This window comes from Lampris incognitus, chromosome 2, assembly GCF_029633865.1.
Source record: "Lampris incognitus isolate fLamInc1 chromosome 2, fLamInc1.hap2, whole genome shotgun sequence".
Classification (NCBI taxonomy): domain Eukaryota; kingdom Metazoa; phylum Chordata; class Actinopteri; order Lampriformes; family Lampridae; genus Lampris; species Lampris incognitus.
Genome location: NC_079212.1, coordinates 5,149,648 through 5,171,926, shown reverse-complemented (window position 1 = coordinate 5,171,926; position 22,279 = coordinate 5,149,648). Strand labels below are relative to the sequence as shown.

General features: G+C 47.7%; 1 protein-coding gene across 1 annotated transcript in view; it reads right to left on the bottom strand.

Moving 5' to 3' along the window:
• Window positions 1-706: 706 nt before the first annotated feature.
• The window catches only part of cacna1fa (calcium channel, voltage-dependent, L type, alpha 1F subunit a), a 54,867-nt gene continuing 33,294 nt past the window's right edge, over window positions 707-22,279 (bottom strand). Inside the window, exons 37-46 of the mRNA XM_056274845.1 lie at window positions 21,881-22,008; window positions 19,863-19,959; window positions 14,784-14,886; window positions 13,285-13,386; window positions 11,649-11,773; window positions 6,722-7,068; window positions 3,526-3,962; window positions 3,326-3,438; window positions 1,862-2,191; window positions 707-913 (exon numbers count right to left, since the gene is read on the bottom strand). Of these exons, the coding sequence (XP_056130820.1) occupies window positions 707-913; window positions 1,862-2,191; window positions 3,326-3,438; window positions 3,526-3,962; window positions 6,722-7,068; window positions 11,649-11,773; window positions 13,285-13,386; window positions 14,784-14,886; window positions 19,863-19,959; window positions 21,881-22,008 (1,989 nt within the window). The remainder of the gene's footprint in view (window positions 914-1,861; window positions 2,192-3,325; window positions 3,439-3,525; window positions 3,963-6,721; window positions 7,069-11,648; window positions 11,774-13,284; window positions 13,387-14,783; window positions 14,887-19,862; window positions 19,960-21,880; window positions 22,009-22,279) is intronic.

The window sequence follows — 22,279 nt, the reverse complement described above, 5'->3', positions numbered from 1 at the left end:
TTTCTTGAACACCCCCCACCGCCCCACCCCCCGAAACGACACTCATTTGCAACCTTTGGTTCTAGATGGAGTTCATGTGCATGATAGACAAGTTATGTGTGTGTTGACGTATTCTGTTTCTACATGCTCAACATGTGATGACTGCAACTGCATGCAGAATATGGGGTTTATAAAGTGACAGCAACTCAAGTACAGTAAAAAAGGAAAACACAATGAAAATAATGACTGTTTCCACAACGATATGAATATTAATACAGTGAAACGGATCATAATCATATTCGGCAACCGATTATGGAAGACGGCGTAGTCGTTTGAGGGCAACTTTGTTGACATTTGCTCTCAAGTTTGATCTGTGTGTGTGTGTGTGTTTTGGCATTTGCAATCAAACCCAATAAACTTGACAGCAACATATTTTAGTCTTGCTCCCTCCTGCGATGGTTTCTGTCAGATAGGAATTGGATTAGATTCGTTAGATGCCCCATCCCTGCAGCGTTCCTCCCAAAAGCTCCAACTTCCAGACAGCTTTCACACCGAATAAGCCAGCATCCAATACCGAACAGCTCGTACATCCCTCAAAGCTTGTTTGATCGATGTTTCTTCCCCTCCTTCTCACGCCAATACTGTCAGAAAACACACAGCATGTAAAAAAAAAGACTTTTTCAGAACAGTCGGCATCTGTCGAGAAGCTCTTCTGATCCCGCCGGTGTCAGTAGGAAATCACACAGTTCATTTCATCTGCCAGCTCCTCCTCAAATCGTCCAACTGACCGGCTGGCACCGCGGGCTATCAGGTCAGAGGCCGCATACTCCATGTCATCCAAGGACATGTGACAGGCTTCGGCGATCTCCCGCTTGGCAAAGTTGACAAACTTCGGGTCCCTGGCGTAAAGACCGAGGCCCTCCGATATCAAAATCTGAAGGGAAAAGAGAAAAGAGGGTGAGATCCCTTTATGTCTTCGTCCCTTCTTTCCCGTCGTTGTACATGCCTGTGTCTTGACTCTTGACTGACTGGCTGCCCCCCCCCCCTTTTCTCCCCTTTTCTCCCCCATCGACTCTGTGCATAACTGTCGTCCACTGACTTCCGGTTTCTACTGCAGCGGTCATACCTGTTTCCTGTTTGTTGGCGTGTGCTGTTGACAATGGCATATTCTTCGCGATGCCTGCAAGACTTACCTTGGATAAATGTCAACCACGTGCACACAACTGTCCACAAACTTTCACCTGCACCTACCAGCACACGGGCGAGAAGTCTCAGGTTGTACACATCGAGTTACGTCCACAGTTACGAGGATGAGGATACTCGTCGTGAAAAATATGCCATTGTCAACAGCACACGCCAACAAACAGGAAACTGGTATGACCGCTGCAGTAGAAACCGGAAGTCAGTGGACTACAGTTATGCACAGAGCCGATTGTACTTGGCCAATCATGCCTCGATTATAGTATATAGTACATAGTACTTAGTCATAGATCATAGTACATAGTACTTAGTCATAGACCCTAGTACATAGTATCATCATCACAGTAGATCATAGTAGGCTACATTGTCCTTAATAACTCTGTGGCTGTGTGGACAGCTGTCAGGTGTGCTGCGCCAAGGTAAACTGCGCCCCCCCCCCCAAAAAAATGTTTAGCACCAGCCACCACTGCAAAGGAACAAACAAATGAATGAATAAAAATGAATGAATTAACGAATGAATAATTAAATGTGCCCTGTGATGGCCTGGCGGCCTGTCCAGGGTGTCTCCCCGCCTGCCGCCCAGTGACTGCTGGGATAGGCTGCAGCATCCCCGCCACCCTGAGAGCAGGAGAAGCGGTTCGGATAATGGATGGATGGAGTGGATAATTAAATGTTCACTCACAGACTCGACCAAACTGTCTGCGCTGCCTCTCCCTGCGTAGCCTTGACTAGCAGGTGGCATCCTGACGCTGGTGTAGGTCCTGGACTGACCGGGGTACCAGCCACGACGGCTGCCGACGGGCAGGCTTGCAGACGCTTCACTCCACAAGGGCTGATGGGCGCCGGAGGCCTCGTCCATCAGGATCATTGGCGTGTAGATCAGCTTGCCTCTGCGTCCGGTGGGTCCTATTGTCGCCGCGGCAGGAGTGGTACCAGCTGCGGTGGTGTTGGCCCAGGAGGCCGAGGACAGCGAGGACACGCTGCTGGGTCTGGAGTCCAGGCTGTGGTGGGTCTGATGGAGGACAGGGGTGAGAAGGGCGAGAAGACCAGAAGACAGGGGGAAGGCAAAACTGGATTAGAAATACATGCACTGGAAAGCTCAAAACCCACACACACAGCGCTCTTTATCAGCGGGTTTCCGTAACCTCCCGTGACCTCGCCACCACCTTTTTATGTACCGTGTACCAGAAGTCAGCCTGTATTTCCAGTACAGTGTGTGTTATCTCGGTGGGTAAAAATATGATTTCATGGGGCGTCCGGGTAGTGTAGTGGTCTATTCTGTTGCCTACCAAGATGGGGATCGCCGGTTTGAATCCCTGTGTTACCTCCGGCTTGGTCGGGCGTCCCTACACACGGCAACGGAATAGACCGCCACGCTACCCGTACGCCCCACACTGGGAATTTTTAAAGCCTCGCTGAAATGGCTCCACCTGCTGTTTTGTTTTTTGTTTTTTAATTTGTCAGTCAATCTTTACAAGAGTTGATACTTAGTCAGATTTCAAGGCTTCTCCAAAACTTTCACAAAACTACAGTTTCTCATAACTGACCTGGAAATTGTATTTTCGGTAACACTTTAGTATGGGGAACATAGTCACCATTAATTAGGTGCTTATTAGCATGCAAATTAGCAACATATTGGCCCTTAATTGGTCATTATTACGTACTCATTAATGCCTTATTCTGCATGGCCTTGTTTTACAACCAGTAAGCCATGAACTATGAGTTTTCCCTCTATAACCTCAGAAGTATTGCTTATTAGTAGTACCATCTCAATGTGCTTTGCTTAGTATGGACTTTATAAGGTGGTAGTACCACAAGAAGAGTTATTCTCCCTTACTAACACTTAATGAATATGCTCTGTTCTTACATAACAACACACAAAACTACAAGAGTTAATAGTGTTAAATTACTCTAAATTAAGTTTTTGTTACGTAGAATATGTTCCCCATACTAAAGTGACATCTTGATCATTACTAATTCACTAGTAATTAAGTGTTTTGATGTTCCCCATACTAAAGTGTTACCGTATTTTCAAATTCAATAACCTTTCCAGCTTTGTTGTGACTGTGTGAACCCTGTATAGAAGATGAAACACAACAACCTCGTTCATGTGTTTGCAGGAGCCGTGCACGTGATGTGAGTTTACCTGCAGCCGCGACCTGCTGACGGGCGAATTAGCGTGATAGGTGCCGGGGATGGGGAGGTCATCGACGCTGGTCTGCGGCGTCAAACACTGCAGATTAAAGGTCGGCTTACGACCTGGAAGTTAAAACGGGCACACGGTTACAAAGAGACAACAGCAACACATGGTGGCGATGAAAAACAAAATAAACAAAACGACCTCACCTTTCGGTATCGCGGGAAGGAGACGCCGTCTGACAAACTGCAGGTCACCGTTGTCGTTTTCGTTGTAGCCGTTTCTGGTGGCACTGCTCACCGTGCTCCCGTTACCATTGGTGTTGATGATGCTGCCGTTGCCGTTGTAGCCGTTGCCGCCGTAGCCGTTGCCGTTGTAGCCGTTGCCGCCGTAGCCGCTGCCGTTGTAGCCGTTGCCGTTGTAGCCGTTGCCGTTGTAGCCGTTGCCGTTGTAGGTCCCGAGGCTGCTCGCGGTGACACTTCCTCCGTTTATGCTGGCGCCGTTGTACCCATTGCTGACTACGCCATTGCCATCATGAATGGCATAGGACAGACTGGCGATGCTGTCGGCCATGTCCACACCCTGTCCGTTGTAGCCCGTCTCAGCTGGGACTGGGGAGACGGCTGGGACGTCTGGGTACAAATATCTGGAAAGTCAGTGGAAAAAGCAAATAATCAAAAGGCTGCTATTTACTACACATTTATTTTTTTGATAGTGGATCTCTCTCGCTCTCTCTCTCTCTCTCTCTCTCTCTTTCTACCTTTATCACAGGCCTACAAAGACACACAAACACACACACACAAACACACACACACACACACACACACACTTTTGTTTGTTCCTTGCCTGTCTACTAATGCTGCAATGTCCGCATCCCCTTCGTTGAAATAAACCGGCTGAACACTTCCATTTGTGGCTTCACCTCCACCCTCTCCTCCATCAACTGCTACCTTTGGAGGTGGAGGAGGAGGAGGAAGAGCAGGAGCGGGAGCGGGAGCGGGAGCAGGAGCAGGAGCAGGAACAGGAGCAGCAGGAACAGGAGCGGGAGCGGGAGCAGGAGCGGGAGGAGGAGCAGGAGCGGGAGGAGGAGCAGGAGCAGGAGCAGGCAGATCGCTGACGGAGTCCACCCTGTGTATAAAAGAGAGGAAGACGATCAAGTTACAGAATGGCTCGACAGCACCACATCTGGAAACAGTCCAAACCCTCGACTCTACATGAGCGTGGACGAAGAGACACCATTCACTCTAGTGACGCCGTTCTGACACCATGACAAAGAATCGTCCCTTTATTTGGCCGCCATTTTGCTCGTAGTTGTACTGTGGGTGTAACATGGGAGCAGAGTTTGGAGACAGGAGGTGGAGCAGCAAGTCCTGTGTGTCACGCCGGCCCGTTAGGCCTCGTTCGTGAAATGCTCTTACGCACAAATGTGCTCTCACACACTCAGGAAATATTTTATCCGCAGGTGTGTCTCATAGAGAAGACGTAGAGCCTGGGTTCACCCCTAAGTCTAGACACCAAATGGTTGACACACTGGTGTTTGGACTGCTCGTTCCATGAGACAGACAACAGACGTCACGGAAAAGGAGTCACAAAACTGTCTGTCAGGCAACCTTCCATCCAGCCATTATCCAAACCGCTTATCCTGCTCACAGGGTCGCAGGGATGCTGGAGCCTATCCCAGCAGTCACTGGGCGGCAGGCGGGGAGACACCCTGGATAGGCCGCCAGGCCATCACCGGGTCAAAACACACACACATTCACAACTAGGGACAACTTAGGACGGCCGAGTCACCTGACCTACATGTCTTTGGACTGTGGGAGGAAACCGGAGCCCCCGGAGGAAACCCACGCAGACACGGGGAGAACATGCAAACTCCACGACCCGGGACGACCCCCAAGGTTGGACTACCCCGGGACTCGAACCCAGGACCTGCTTGCTGTGAGGCGACCGCGCTACCCACTTGAGAGCTGAAAACTCCCATACGTGTGTAAGAACAAATTTGCATGCCAGCCTGTTTCATACATGAGGATCATTATGCACAACCCCCCACATGTTGGACTGAGCTGCCTACTGCTGCCAAAGGCCCTACCACACCCCTTGAAATATCAAATAGCCTCCATGAATTAGAATTATATGAAAGGTAAATATTGGGAGGGATGTGAACGTAAAGGGAAGTGGTTGAAATGACAGAAGGCACATTAAAATTGATTTGGTGTGCATTTGATTTTTTTTCAGTTTGGCTCGTGCTCCATTCACTTTCATACGTGCGGCTGGGGTTAAAAGTTGTACTAGAAACAGCCACCAGGGGTGTCCCGGTACCGTAGCGGTCTATTCCGTCGCCTACCAACACGGGGATCGCCGGATCAAATCCCCATGTTATGTCCGACCAAGCCGGACATAACACGGGGATGTGTCCTGGTCGCTGCACTAGCGCCTCCTCTGGTCAGTTGGGGCACCTGTTGTGGGGGGGGGGCTAGGGGGAATAGCGTGATCCTCCCACGCGCTACGTCCCCCTGGTGAAACTCCTCACTGTCAGGTGAAAAGAAGCGGCTGGCGACTCCACATGTATGGGAGGAGGCATGTGGTAGTCTCCTCCCCCTCTCCCCGGATGGGCAGAGGGGGAGGAGCAGCAACTGGGACGACTCGGAAGAGTGGGGTAATTGGGGAGAAAAAAAAGGGGGAATGGCCACTAGAGGGCAATAAAGACGTTTCGGCTTCACATTTCCAAAGCACCCAGCCATGTTTTGTCCAACCAGCTTTGGATCCAACTTCCACCTGACGAAAGCGTTCAGGTGCCTCTGATTGGCTAACCCTAACCAATCAGAGGCAGAGTTCCCCACAGTGCTATTGGACAAAAACATGTCGCAAGTTGTCCACTATTTCCTGGGAACAGTTCCGGAATTGGGCGCCTTGTTCCTGGCAGGCACTATCCCCGGAAACGCCGACGGAAACCCTTTTTTTTTACATTTATATTTTAAAATTTTAAATGGAAATTAACAGTCCAATTTATTTATTCTCACTGAAAAGGATTTAAAAATGTCGTGAAAGCTACTCTAAACATCACACTTGCTCACATTACTATTCTAACAAAGTCGCTGCCGAAGAAATCTGCGACCGCTTTATCTGAAGAAAACCCATGAAATGTCATTTTAACGACAAGGTGCGGGCAGAATTCCCAGGAATCTGACCTACAGCCGGAGGGGAAACATCTGAGGCATGGTCTGTTGTGATGACGGTTTGTGTGAGGGGCTGTGGGTTGTCTTTTTGTAGGGAGCGACGAGTGTGCCCACTTTTGTTCCAAAAACCTGATCAGCTTAGAACCCACAATGTCAATGCATGGGCCGTGGACTAACACACAGGTGTAGGTTGACTGATGGAGTAGTGTCAGTATGTACAGGAACACACCTGGCAGGGGGGGACTCCAACCCTACGGGCTGCTCCACCACCGCGTTGACGGATGCGAGCTGGAATTCCAGCCACTGGTTCTCTCGAAGGCCCTGCACCTGTTGTGTGACCACGTCCTCGTCTGGGACGTGGGGCTCGGGCTCGATGAACACAGTGGTCTGCTCCTCCAGCATGTCCGCCGGCGGCATGGGGGTGCTGCAGGGCGTGGTCATCGCTGAGGTGCCGGCGTCGCTCTCGAAAACCTCATCGCCGGTCATGTCTCCGTCGGCGGCCTCCTCTTCTTCCAGGTCGCAGGCCATGGCCAGACGCATCTCCGGAGCCAGGTCCTGAAGCGTCCGCAGCCCTTGCTATATGTATACCAACACACACACACACACACACACACACACACACACACACACACACACACACACACACACACACACACACACACGACAGCCAAAACACATTCAGTAAGACAAAGGGAGGTATAGTTGAGGTTTTACCAGAAGCGATCTTGGAGCTGGCGGGGAAGAACATTATGACCCCAGTTGACTCCAGGCTGAAGTTTCATAATAAAACAAATTGAGCAGTAGCTATATTAACACTGTAGGAGCATCGGGCGCTGCGGTAAGAGAATGATGCGCCACACCGTTGTCAGTTGTCATGTAAGAAGGTGACAGGAGGGCCGCCCGGGCGGCGAGTCAGTCTAGTCTGGTGCCTACCAACACAGGGATCGCCAGTTCGAATCCCTACAGACACAATTGGCCGTGTCTGCAGGTGGGAAGCTGGATGTGGGTATGTTTCCTGGTCGCTACACTAGCGCCTCCTCTGGTCGGTCGGGGCACCTGTTCGGGGGGGGGTGGATAGCGTGATCCCCCCGCTCGCTACGTCCCCCCGGTGAAACTCCTCACTGTCAGGTGTAAAGACGCGGCTGGTGACTCCACATGTATCGGAGGAGGATGTGGTAGTCTGCAGCCCTCCCCAGATCAGCAGAGGGGGTGGAGCAGCGACCGGGATGGCTTGGAAGAGTGGGGTAATTGGCCAAGTACAATTGGGGAGAAAAAGGGGGCAAAATTTTAAAAAAAAGATGGTGACATGTGTCGGTTTCTGTCTCAATGAATTTACCAAGCACTGTTCTGCCGACAAGATTATAGAGTACTGATTATAGAGTACATATTACAGAGTATATAGATTATAGAGTATGGATTACAGAATATAGATTCAAGAGTACACATTATGGATTCCAGATTATAGAGTACTGATTATAGAGCATAGATTATAGAGTATAGATTATAGAGTACTGATTATAGAGCATAGATTATAGAGTATAGATTATAGAGTACAGATTATAGAGCATAGATTATAGAGTATAGATTATAGAGTACAGATTATAGAGCATAGATTATAGAATATAGATTATAGAGTACAGATTATAGAGTACATATTATAGAGTACAGATTATAGATTATAGAGTAGAGATTATAGAGTACAGTTTATAGAGTACAGATTATAGCGTATAGATTATAGAGTACAGATTATAGAGTATAGATTATAGAGTACAGATTATAGAGTACAGATTATAGAGTATAGATTATAGAGTAGAGATTATAGAGTACAGATTATAGAGTATAGATTATAGAGTAGAGATTATAGAGTACAGTTTATAGAGTACAGATTATAGAGTATAGATTATAGAGTACAGATTATAGAGTACAGATTATAGATTATAGAGTAGAGATTATAGAGTACAGTTTATAGAGTATAGATTATAGAGTACAGATTATAGAGCATAGATTATAGAGTATAGATTATAGAGTACAGATTATAGAGTACAGATTATAGAGTACAGATTATAGATTATAGAGTAGAGATTATAGAGTACAGTTTATAGAGTACAGATTATAGCGCATAGATTATAGAGTACAGATTATAGAGTATAGATTATAGAGTACAGATTATAGCATATAGATTATAGAGTATAGATTATAGAGTACAGATTATAGAGTAGCGATTATAGAGTAGAGATTATTGACTATTGCAAACTGTTCTCTTCTCTCACATGTCGTTTCTCTCTCTGAATGACGTCTTCTCCTTTCTCTTCTTGTGTGTGTGAATGATGTCATGTGAGTCTCCCCTGTGTGCATATGCAGTCTGTCTTTTTCCCAGGTCTCCGTGGTGACGGTGATCACCACCTGGATGCTGCTTGGCATCCCCCTCATCACATTTTCTTTTTATATATCTTATAAATCCATATAATTTTGTTGTCCTGCTTCAATGTCGTATCCTCCTCTCACTTTGTGTGACTCATTTTTGTTTTGTTTTTTACATGGTGATGGTGGTCACATGGCTGGGGTCCTGGGCTGTTCCGGTGGCGTCTGGACACTGCTTGGCATCCTGTGCATCATATTCTTCCTATATTTTATAAGTCCATTATAATTCTGTTATCCTCTTTCAATGCTGTGTTGTGTAAATTGTGTAAACACAACATCATTGCACGTTGTGCGTGTTGGGAGAGAGATCCTCCTCTGTTGCTCTCCCTGAGCTTTCTTCCTGTTTTTCTCCCTGTTAAAGGTTTTTTTTTTTTAAGGGAGTTGTTCCTTATCTGATGCGAGGGTCTAAGGACAGGATGTTGTGTTGCTGCAAAGCCCCCTGAGGCACATTTGTAATTTGTGATACTGGGCTACACAAATAAAACTGACTTGACAGGAAAAAAAACAAAAACAAGAAACAACCCCCCCCCCACTCTTTCCTCTTTTCTAAATGTTGCCCTGTACATCTGTTAGCCAGAGATTTGATGTGTGCATTGGGCTTGATATTCTTTTATAACCTTTTTATAACATTTTCATAACCTTTTTTCTACTCGAACATAGCCTAACCATGTCATGTGATATGCTACTTCAGTACCCTGAGAACAAATACTACTACTACTACTACTACTGTTACTACTACTTTCGGCTGCTCCCGTTAGGGGGCGCCACAGCAGATCATCCGTCTCCATCTCTTCCTGTCCTCTGCATCTTCCTCTGTCACACCAGCCACCTGCATGTCCTCCCTCACCACATCCATAAACCTCCTCTTTGGCCTTCCTCTTCCCCTCTTCCCTGGCAGCTCCATATTCAGCATCCTTCTCCCAGTATACCCAGCATCTCTCCTCCACACTTGTCCAAACCATCTCAACCTTGCCTCTCTTGCTTTGTCTCCAAACCGTCCAACCTGAGCTGTCCCTCTGATATACTCCTACCTAATCCTGTCCTTCTTCATCACTCCCAATGAAAATCTTATCATCTTCATCTCTGCCACCTCCACCTCCACCTCCTGTCTTCTCATCAGTGCCACTGTCTCCAAACCATATAACTAGGGCCCTACCAAATTCACGGCCGTGAAAATCGCGTCACGGACCGTGAAATCAGCCTCTTCCCGTGTAATTGACCATTTGCCGTGAAATGCAGTGAAATGCAGAATTTAAGTGCGCAACCAGTTTGAGAAAATACTGTGCTGACATGATTGACATTTTGGATGCGCGAATAAAAGCATTCACGTGTCTAAGACATTGATTGGTTAAATGAGCATCCGGGGTGGTCGCAATGATCATAGTTGTTACTAGCATAGTTTGAGTTAGCTGTCGCCAGCATGTTAGCTTAGGCCCTAACGTGCTGAAGATGTCGAAATCTAAAGCCTCAAAAAACACGACTGCAGACGACAGAGTAATTGAGTTTGGAAAACATATTTTACACGCTGATGGCGGGAAATTATTTGTACGAGTTGTAATATCTCCTTAGATCACAGTCGACGAGCAACGATTCAGCAGTGAAACTCATCTCCACAAAAAGAGGGCTGCCGAAAAAGAACCACAAGGTGGTTCGGAGACGAGTCAAACGAGAACATTACGCAAAGTAGATTTAAACAACCAGCGGCCGAATTCCTGAAAGCAGTGCGCATTTTTGACCCTGCACAAACACTTATTTTGACGGTGGATTTAAACTCACTCCGCACGGACATTCCTGGATTTGACAAAAACTGTAGGCTGGAATTGCCGAACTACAAACACATCGCACAAGAGGTGGACACAACTTTACTAGCGCTAGCTTTTTGGAAATCCTCCGAATCTAGGCTACCACACCTTGCTAAAGTAGCGTGGCGCTGTCTGTCAATCCCGACGAACTCTTTGGACGCGGAGAGGGCCGTGTCAAAACATGGACAAGTATTTTCATCGCAGAGACAGAGCATGAAGCCAAGCACCATCGCAGGATGCTCAATGCTTACATTAAACCACCAGTACGGTTATGCTGTGTACAGTAGGCTGGGCTATTCAGGCCCTGTGTGAATAAAAAGTGTAATTTAATAATTGCCTTGAAATGTCGCATTTTTCTTATAGATTCCGTGAAATCTGTGATTTTCGAGAAACTAGGTCCGTGAAATTGAGCGAAATGTACCGTGAATTTGGTAGGGCCCTACATATAACATAGCTGGTCTCACAACCAACTTGTAAACCTTCCCTTTAACTCTTGCTGGTACCCTTCTGTCACACATCACTCCTGACGCTCTTCTCCACCCACTCCACCCTGCCTGCACTCTCTTCTTCACCTCTCTTCTGCACTCCCCGTTACTTTGGACAGTTGACTCCAAGTATTTAAACTCATCCGCCTTCGTCACCTCTACTCCTTGCATCCTCACCACTCCACTGTCCTCCCTCTCGTTCACACACATGTATTCCACCTTGCTCCTACTAAAGTCGATAACACATATTTACCGGGACCATCACAGAAAATTGAATTTTGATTGAGTTTAGGATGGTGTATTCAGTATCCAGGCACTCAAACACTTCTTCAAAGTATTCGGCCCAAATCTGCATATGCGTCACACACTAACCCGCACAGTTCACGCTTGTCTGTAATTCAGAAAAAATGCACCCAGACAGGACCTGCAAACAGGAAAGTGAGAGTACCTGGAGAGAAGCCGCCTTGTCTTTCCTCTTGGATTTCCTCTCCCTCTCTTTTCTCTTGCGGAACTTCTTGAAGTAGTCTTGGATCAGGAAGCTCGCGTAAACCTTTCCACAAGTGACCTCGTCGCCTGGGAACGGAAACAAAAAGCTGCTTTTACCTGGTGAGGTTTCCAGCACCGACCAACGACGGGAACAAAGGTCATGAAATCCAGTCACGTTAACGTGGCTGTACATTAACAGCAGGCAGTACAACTTCTTCTCACCATCTTCTTTCATATTGTTTAACTAGTGTTGGGTGATATGGTAAATATCATTATCATGATAATGATCAGTGGCGGCTGGCCAGTACAGGGCGCTGGGGCACCGCCCCATCAAGAAATGAAAATCTACCTAAACATGGTAAATATAATTTAGTTGTATGATGCAAATAAAAGTGTTGTCAGTCTGTGAGCGCCTGTCAGCAGCATTAAATAGTGGTTCAAATGGTGTTTGGTTGATTTCTGTCTGAATACATATACTTCCTGTCTGAATACATATACTTCCTGGGTGAGGGGCACCGGCCAAACCATACCTTATGTAAGCCCTCAAACTTGTGGCGAGCAGGTGACCTGAGGCTGCCGTCTGATTGGTTTCTTCAGATTCTCCAGGGGGCGCTGTTCTGTGCTGCCCCAGACACTCCCACTTTTATTGGCAGTGAATTGGTATTGTTTTAATGTTTTTTGATCGCTTGTGATTGGACAATTCTCGTGGCTGTCAATCATGTTCACACCCACCACGGCGCCTCGTCTCACCTGTCAATCATCCACCGTCTACGAACCCTGATCAAATCTATAGGCTACGTTGTCCTGCTTAATAACTCTGTGACTGTGTGGACACTAAAGCAGCGGTCAGGTGTGCTGCGCCCCCCAAAACATTTTAGCACCAGCCGCCGCTGATAATCATGGGACTTTTACACAATACTGCTGTATGTCACGATATCTGCTTTACAAATGCAAAAACACCATGTTTAATAATCTAACTGAGGATCATCACAAGGAAACGTTTGGTCATGAAACGCATCAAATCAAAACTAGTTTTCAGATAACACTCCCTACAGATATTTCAGACCTGATTTTGTGTGAAATTTTAGGTATCTCGTTATTAATTTAGACAACAAAATTGTGTTTCAAGATACGTGACGATATCTGAATTTCATCCCCCTATAAAATACCACTGAACGACAACTAAAACACTGCCCAGCCCCTAATATCAACTGACTTATTGAATGTTACATGCTCAGTACTATGACATCATGTATAATTCCCATTAACTCTACTCTGGTTTGGTGTAAGACAGAACAGCAGATCCAAAAAAATCCCCCCCCCCAAAAAAATTAATAAAATTATTAATTTTTATCAAAAGAACCAAATAAGAAAAAATTTAAAAAAAAAAACAGTTGCGCACACAGCAGTATTCACCTCTTATTTTCCCATGTCTGTGTAGGTGGTTCGGGTGATTAGGCGGACATCAGGCCCAAAAGGCTCTCGGATGTGTTCATGTGCACACTTTCAGGATTGGTTCAGTTGTAATGAGGTAGGAAATTGATCATATGAGGAGCAAAGGGTGCCTCTAATAAGCAGCATCCCGAGCTGTGGTTTACCTCTAGGGGGAGGAATGACTTCGTCCAGCAGCTTGGGCTTGGTTCGTTTCCATAGCTTCTTAATAATCAGTTTGAGCTCTTCATTCTGCTGGTCAATGGGGCCTGTGTGAGCAGAGGAGAGTGTGAGGAGTATGTGAGGAGAGTGTGTGTGTGTGTGTGTGTGTGTGTGTGTGTGTGTGTGTGTGTGTGTGAGGAGAGGAGTGCGTGTGTGTGTGAGGAGAGTGTGAGGAGTGTGTGAGGAGTGTGTGAGGAGTGTGTGTGTGTGTGAGGAGTGTGTGAGGAGAGTGTGTGTGTGTGTGTGTGTGTGTGTGTGTGTGAAGGGAGTGTGAGGAGTGTGTGAGTGTGTGTGTGTGAGGAGTATGTGTGTGTGTGAGGAGTGTGTGAGGAGAGTGTGTGTGTGTGTGTGTGTGTGTGTGTGTGAGGAGAGTGTGAGGAGTGTGTGAGTGTGTGTGTGTGAGGAGTATGTGTGTGTGTGTGTGTGAGGAGAGTGTGTGTGTGTGTGTGTGAGGAGAGTGTGAGGAGTGAGTGAGGAGAGTGTGAGGAGAGTGTGAGGAGTGTGTGAGTGTGTGTGTGTGAGGAGTGTGTGAGGAGTGTGTGAGGAGAGTGTGAGGAGAGTGTGTGTGTGTGTGTGTGTGAGGAGAGTGTGAGGAGTGAGTGAGGAGTGTGTGAGCAGTGTGTGAGGAGTGTGTGAGGAGTGTGTGAGGAGAGTGTGAGGAGAGTGTGAGGAGTGAGTGAGCAGTGTGTGAGGAGTGTGTGAGGAGAGTGTGTGTGTGTGTGTGAGGAGAGTGTGAGGAGTGTGTGAGGAGAGTGTGTGTGTGTGTGTGAGGAGAGTGTGAGCAGTGTGTGAGGAGTGTGTGAGGAGTGTGTGAGGAGTGTGTGAGCAGTGTGTGAGGAGTGTGTGAGGAGTGTGTGAGGAGAGTGTGAGGAGAGTGTGAGGAGTGAGTGAGCAGTGTGTGAGGAGTGTGTGAGGAGAGTGTGTGTGTGTGTGTGAGGAGAGTGTGAGGAGTGTGTGAGGAGAGTGTGTGTGTGTGTGTGAGGAGAGTGTGAGCAGTGTGTGAGGAGTGTGTGAGGAGTGTGTGAGGAGAGTGTGAGGAGTGTGTGAGGAGTGAGTGAGCAGTGTGTGAGGAGTGTGTGAGGAGAGTGTGTGTGTGTGTGTGTGAGGAGAGTGCGAGGAGTGAGTGAGGAGTGTGTGAGCAGTGTGTGAGGAGTGTGTGAGGAGTGTGTGAAGAGAGTGTGAGGAGAGTATGAGGAGTGAGTGAGCAGTGTGTGAGGAGTGTGTGAGGAGAGTGAGGAGGGTGTGAGGAGGGTGTGAGGTGTGTGTGTGAGTGTGTGTGTGAGTGTGTGTGTGTGAGTGTGTGTGTGTGAGTGTGTGTGTGTGAGTGTGTGTGTGTGAGTGTGTGTGTGACAGAGAGAATCCTTTAAGGAAAGCAGCTCAGCAGTGACCTCAGCGGTCCCCACAGGTCATAGCAGGGTATGTGTCGGTGTGGAGGGAGGCTGACCTTCTGTTTTAATCTTGAGGGAGGTGCGCACCAGGGCGAACAGGGTGGCGCTGAAGGTGACGGTCCCGTCAGCGTGCAGCGGCACATTCATGGCAACCAGTCTCTGATCGGGGGGAGGAAGAGGAGACAGAATGAAAGCGGACTGAGGGAGACTGATGGAGGGGCCAGGAGGGAGGTTGGCAGGAAGAACATGGGGGATGAAGTCCAGGACTAATGGCTGACTGGTGGAATTTGTTTAAGGTTCGCTGATGAAGGCAAGAAGGGAGCACATGGAGAAAGGATGACGAGTGGAAAAGCTTCAGTTTGTAACTCGCAACTGTTTGCTGTGCGGTCAACGCCGGACTACTGGACAGGGATCAGTCCTAAATCCTGAGCACAAATCCACACTGAGTGTCTGTCTGGTTTCAATAAGAGATTTACCTAATCCAGGAAGCTGCTAACTAGCCCCACACACCGGGATCCAATCCCTGACCACACTGCTCCCAACCTAATGGTTCAATCCCTGACCACACTGCTCCCAACCTAACGGTTCAATCCCTGACCACACTGCTCCCAACCTAACGGTTCAATCCCTGACTGCACTGCTTCCAATGTAATGGTTCAATCCCTGACCACACTGCTTCCAATGTTAACGGTTCAATCCCTGACCACACTGCTCCCAACCTAACGGTTCAATCCCTGACCACACTGCTCCCAATGTAATGGTTCAATCCCTGACCGCACTGCTCCCAACCTAACGGTTCAATCCCTGACCGCACTGCTTCCAATGTAATGGTTCAATCCCTGACCACACTGCTTCCAATGTAACGGTTCAATCCCTGACCGCACTGCTCCCAACCTAACGGTTCAATCCCTGACCGCACTGCTCCCAACGCAACGGTTCAATCCCTGACCACACTGCTCCCAACGCAACGGTTCAATCCCTGACCACACTGCTCCCAATGTAACGGTTCAATCCCTGACCACACTGCTCCCAACCTAATGGTCCAATCCCTGACCACACTGCTCCCAACCTAACGGTTCAATCCCTGACCACACTGCTCCCAACCTAATGGTCCAATCCCTGACCACACTGCTCCCAACCTAACGGTTCAATCCCTGACTGCACTGCTTCCAATGTAATGGTTCAATCCCTGACCACACTGCTTCCAATGTAATGGTTCAATCCCTGACCACACTGCTTCCAATGTAACGGTTCAATCCCTGACCGCACTGCTCCCAATCTAACGGTTCAATCCCTGACCGCACTGCTCCCAACGCAACGGTTCAATCCCTGACCACACTGCTCCCAACCTAACGGTTCAATCCCTGACCACACTGCTCCCAACCTAATGGTCCAATCCCTGACCACACTGCTCCCAACCTAACGGTTCAATCCCTGACCACACTGCTCCCAACCTAACGGTTCAATCCCTGACCACACTGCTCCCAATGTAATGGTTCAATCCCTGACCACACTGCTCCCAACCTAACGGTTCAATCCCTGACCACACTGCTTCCAACGTAATGGTTCAATCCCTGACCACACTGCTCCCAATGCAACGGTTCAATCCCTGACCACACTGCTCCCAATGCAACGGTTCAATCCCTGACCGCACTGCTCCCAACGCAACAGTTCAATCCCTGACCACACTGCTCCCAATGTAACAGTTCAATCCCTGACCACACTGCTCCCAACGTAACGGTTCAATCCCTGACTGCACTGCTTCCAATGTAATGGTTCAATCCCTGACCACACTGCTCCCAACCTAACGCTTCAATCCCTGACCACACTGCTCCCAACCTAATGGTTCAATCCCTGACCACACTGCTTCCAATGTAACAGTTCAATCCCTGACCACACTGCTTCCAATGTAATGGTTCAATCCCTGACCACACTGCTCCCAACCTAACGGTTCAATCCCTGACCACACTGCTCCCAACGCAACGGTTCAATCCCTGACCACACTGCTCCCAACGCAACGGTTCAATCCCTGACCACACTGCTCCCAACCTAACGGTTCAATCCCTGACCACACTGCTCCCAACGTAACGGTTCAATTCCTGACTGCACTGCTTCCAATGTAATGGTTCAATCCCTGACCACACTGCTCCCAATGCAACGGTTCAATCCCTGACCACACTGCTCCCAATGCAACGGTTCAATCCCTGACCGCACTGCTCCAGACGCAACAGTTCAATCCCTGACCACACTGCTCCCAATGTAACAGTTCAATCCCTGACCACACTGCTCCCAATGTAACGGTTCAATCCCTGACCACACTGCTCCCAACGTAACGGTTCAATCCCTGACCACACTGCTCCCAACCTAATGGTTCAATCCCTGACAACACTGCTCCCAATGTAATGGTTCAATCCCTGACCACACTGCTCCCAACCTAATGGTTCAATCCCTGACCACACTGCTTCCAATGTAACAGTTCAATCCCTGACCACACTGCTTCCAATGTAATGGTTCAATCCCTGACCACACTGCTCCCAACGTAACGGTTCAATCCCTGACTGCACTGCTTCCAATGTAATGGTTCAATCCCTGACCACACTGCTCCCAATGCAACGGTTCAATCCCTGACCGCACTGCTCCAGACGCAACAGTTCAATCCCTGACCACACTGCTCCCAATGTAACAGTTCAATCCCTGACCACACTGCTCCCAATGTAACGGTTCAATCCCTGACCACACTGCTCCCAACGTAACGGTTCAATCCCTGACTGCACTGCTTCCAATGTAATGGTTCAATCCCTGACCACACTGCTCCCAACCTAACGCTTCAATCCCTGACCACACTGCTCCCAACCTAATGGTTCAATCCCTGACCACACTGCTTCCAATGTAACAGTTCAATCCCTGACCACACTGCTCCCAACCTAACGGTTCAATCCCTGACCACACTGCTCCCAACGCAACGGTTCAATCCCTGACCACACTGCTCCCAACGCAACGGTTCAATCCCTGACCACACTGCTCCCAACCTAACGGTTCAATCCCTGACCACACTGCTCCCAACGTAACGGTTCAATCCCTGACTGCACTGCTTCCAATGTAATGGTTCAATCCCTGACCACACTGCTCCCAATGCAACGGTTCAATCCCTGACCACACTGCTCCCAATGCAACGGTTCAATCCCTGACCGCACTGCTCCAGACGCAACAGTTCAATCCCTGACCACACTGCTCCCAATGTAACAGTTCAATCCCTGACCACACTGCTCCCAATGTAACGGTTCAATCCCTGACCACACTGCTCCCAACGTAACGGTTCAATCCCTGACCACACTGCTCCCAACCTAATGGTTCAATCCCTGACAACACTGCTCCCAATGTAATGGTTCAATCCCTGACCACACTGCTCCCAACCTAATGGTTCAATCCCTGACCACACTGCTTCCAATGTAACAGTTCAATCCCTGACCACACTGCTTCCAATGTAATGGTTCAATCCCTGACCACACTGCTCCCAACGTAACGGTTCAATCCCTGACTGCACTGCTTCCAATGTAATGGTTCAATCCCTGACCACACTGCTCCCAATGCAACGGTTCAATCCCTGACCGCACTGCTCCAGACGCAACAGTTCAATCCCTGACCACACTGCTCCCAATGTAACAGTTCAATCCCTGACCACACTGCTCCCAATGTAACGGTTCAATCCCTGACCACACTGCTCCCAACGTAACGGTTCAATCCCTGACTGCACTGCTTCCAATGTAATGGTTCAATCCCTGACCACACTGCTCCCAACCTAACGCTTCAATCCCTGACCACACTGCTCCCAACCTAATGGTTCAATCCCTGACCACACTGCTTCCAATGTAACAGTTCAATCCCTGACCACACTGCTTCCAATGTAATGGTTCAATCCCTGACCACACTGCTCCCAACCTAACGGTTCAATCCCTGACCACACTGCTCCCAACCTAATGGTTCAATCCCTGACCACACTGCTCCCAACGTAACGGTTCAATCCCTGACCACACTGCTCCCAATGTAACGGTTCAATCCCTGACCACACTGCTCCCAATGTAATGGTTCAATCCCTAACCACACTGCTCCCAATGTAACAGTTCAATCCCTGACCACACTGCTCCCAACGTAACGGTTCAATCCCTGACTGCACTGCTTCCAATGTAATGGTTCAATCCCTGACCACACTGCTCCCAACCTAATGGTTCAATCCCTGACTGCACTGCTTCCAATGTAATGGTTCAATCCCTGACCACACTGCTCCCAACCTAACGGTTCAATCCCTGACCACACTGCTCCCAACCTAACGGTTCAATCCCTGACCACACTGCTCCCAACCTAATGGTTCAATCCCTGACCACACTGCTTCCAATGTAACGGTTCAATCCCTGACCACACTGCTTCCAATGTAACGGTTCAATCCCTGACCACACTGCTCCCAACGCAACGGTTCAATCCCTGACCACACTGCTCCCAATGTAACGGTTCCAGGTGGAACCAGTAAAAGTCTTTTATTGTGAAAATTCATTCAAACCTTCATCCATTATGCATCAGTAACGTCAAACTGAAAAAAGAACCGAGACCATAAAATAAGACAAATTACATGTGACTATCTCCCAACTTCACGTATACAGGAACATGTTTGTAGGATAGAAAGGCGTCCGGATAACGCATCAGTCTATTCCGTTGCCTACCAACACGGGGATCGCAGGTTCGAATCCCCGTGTTTTCTCTGGCTTGGTCTGATGTCTCTACAGACACAATTGGCCGTGCCTGCAGGTGGGAAGCCGGATGTGGGTATGTGTCGTGGTCGCTGCACTAGCGCCTCCTCTGGTCGGTCGGGGAGCCTGTTTGGGGGGGAGGGGGAACAGCGTGATCCTCCCACGCGCTACACCCCCACTGGTGAAACTCCTCACTGTCAGGTGAAAGGAAGCAGCTGGTGACTCCACATGTAAGGGAGGAGGCATGTGGTAGTCTGCAGCCCTCCCCGGATCGGCAGAGGGGGTGGAGCAGAGACCGGGACGGCTCGGAAGAGTGGGGTGATTGGCCAAGTAAAATTGGGGAGAAATATATAAAAAAAAGAAGTATGTAGGATAACAATAAAAGTAACTTACCTTGCACGCCACACGATGAGGGCAGAGTTTTCCAAAACCAAGAGGAGGTTGAATCCTGCGCAGCATGGTGACTACATCGATGTGCTTTATTCGACCCCTGCAACAAAAAACAAAAACCCGCTACAAGAGACCAAGAACCTCTTGCCAATACAAGGAATCTGATGCAATTACACACCTCGCACGATTTAAGTGACGCGTAGCTATGATCTAATGACCCACTGCATGGGACCGGCTCAACTCCACTCTACTCTATTCCACTCTACTCGCTGTACTTGTTGGGATGTGGTTTTCCACTGCTGATAGCCTCGCCTCACGGCGAAGCCCGGCTGGTCATCTGTGGGCATGATGACTAGTTTTTCCTGTCTGGTCTACCAGCGCCCCACACCAGTGTTTCATTTAAAAAATCAACAAGACCACCTCTAAATGTGTGCTTCACATGAACAATATTAGTGTAACTAAGAGATTCTGACAACACATAATTTTTTTACATAGATTATCAACTATAATACAAGTTTCATAACACTCGCTTTGGCATTTCCTGGCTATAAACACAGCTGTTCAATTTCTCTCTGACCAATGAGTGGTCAGATTTTATTTATATTTAAATAAATATAAATAAATGTTATTTATATTGTACTCATCTATTTTTATTTACATTCTATTTATATCTGAGAGCAGGATAAGTGGTTTGGATAATGGATGGATTTTTATTGATTTGTTTATTTTATAAGATTTTTTATATTTAAATAAATATAAATAAATTTTATTTATATTGTACTTATCTATTTTTATTTACATTCTATTTATATCTGAGAGCAGGATAAGTGGTGTGAATTTTTATTTATTTGTTTATTTTATAACATTTATTTATATTTAAATATATATAAATAAATGTTATTTATATTATACTCATCTATTTTTATTTACATTCTATTTATATCTGAGAGCGGGATAAGTGGTTTGGATAATGGATGGATTTTTATTTATTTGTTTATTTTATAAGATTTTTTATATTTAAATAAATATACATTCATTTATATTTAATTTTATTTATTTATAGTGGAATTTTCATGTCACCTTTTAGTATCGGCTCAGCTCACTTGGAACCTCGACGGAGGTGGTACCAAAAAAAGTACCTGGTACCAGGTACCATCCCTCACTTCTGCCCAATGGAAAACCCAAAAGAGCGAGTAGAGTTGAGGTGAGTCAAGCCGATACCAGGTACCATGCAGTGGAGAGGGGCATTAGAGGAAAGATGTGGTGGGTGAAAGTGGGTATGTAGTTTGGATTATCAAATGGACATTTCTATCGTAGACTTTTTTTTGTTTTTGGCTTCTTTCCCCCTTTTTCTCCCAGTTGTACCCGGCCAATTACCCTATTCTCCGAGCCGTCCCGGTCTCTGCCGATCCAGGGAGGGCTGCAGACTACCACATGCCTCCTCCCATACATGTGGAGTCACCAGCCGCTTCTTTTCACCTGCCAGTGAGGAGTTTCACCAGGGGGACGTAGCGCGTGGGAGGATCACGCTATTCCCCCCAGTTCCTCCTCCCCCCTGAACAGACACCCCGACCGACCAGAGGAGGCGCTAATGCAGCGACCAGGACACACACCCACATCCGACTTCCCTCCCACAGACACGGCCAATTGTGTCTGTAGGGTTGCCCGACCAAGCCGGAGGTAACACGGGGATTCGAACCACCGATCCCTGTGTTGGTAGGCAACGGAACAGACCGCCTCGCTACCCAGACGCCCCTTAAGGTAAACTTTTTAACTGAACATAAAACAAAACTTTGAATCCATGACACTGTACTTCCACAGGGCGTATATCGTGATTCCTCCCACTCCACTGAAGCTGGGTTGTGTATCTGAACGTTCGCCTTCTCATACAAATCTTTTGTATGGACCCACGCCACAGTGAGTCAAGTGATTTATATAGAAAGCAAAGTAGAAATGAAAACATGGCTGTAGGAGAAGTACATGAGAAGGAGGGGAAAAAAAACAACAAAATACACCCTTACGTGGCTTCAGGATCGTAGTCAGACCACACTCTCTTAAACTCGTCCAGGTGGTGAGTGCCCAGTACAGTCCAGTCTCTGGTCAGGTACTCAAAGTTATCCATGATGACGGCGATGAACAGGTTGATGATCTGAGAAGGACACACAGAGACAGCCGTTCAGTATTTACATGAATGCACAAAACATGCACAGCAGATATAGGGAGTGATAATAAAACTGACTGCACGCATGTGTTACAACATTTTTTTCCCAAATGGTGACATAGTGGTAGTGGTCCGCTTTTAAAAACACCGAGAGGACTTCAGGCTGGAACGGGGTTATGATTATAATCAGAATCAGAATCATGTTTACTGGCCATGTGGGTTTGCACATACATGGAATCTGACTCCGGTTTCGTGGCTC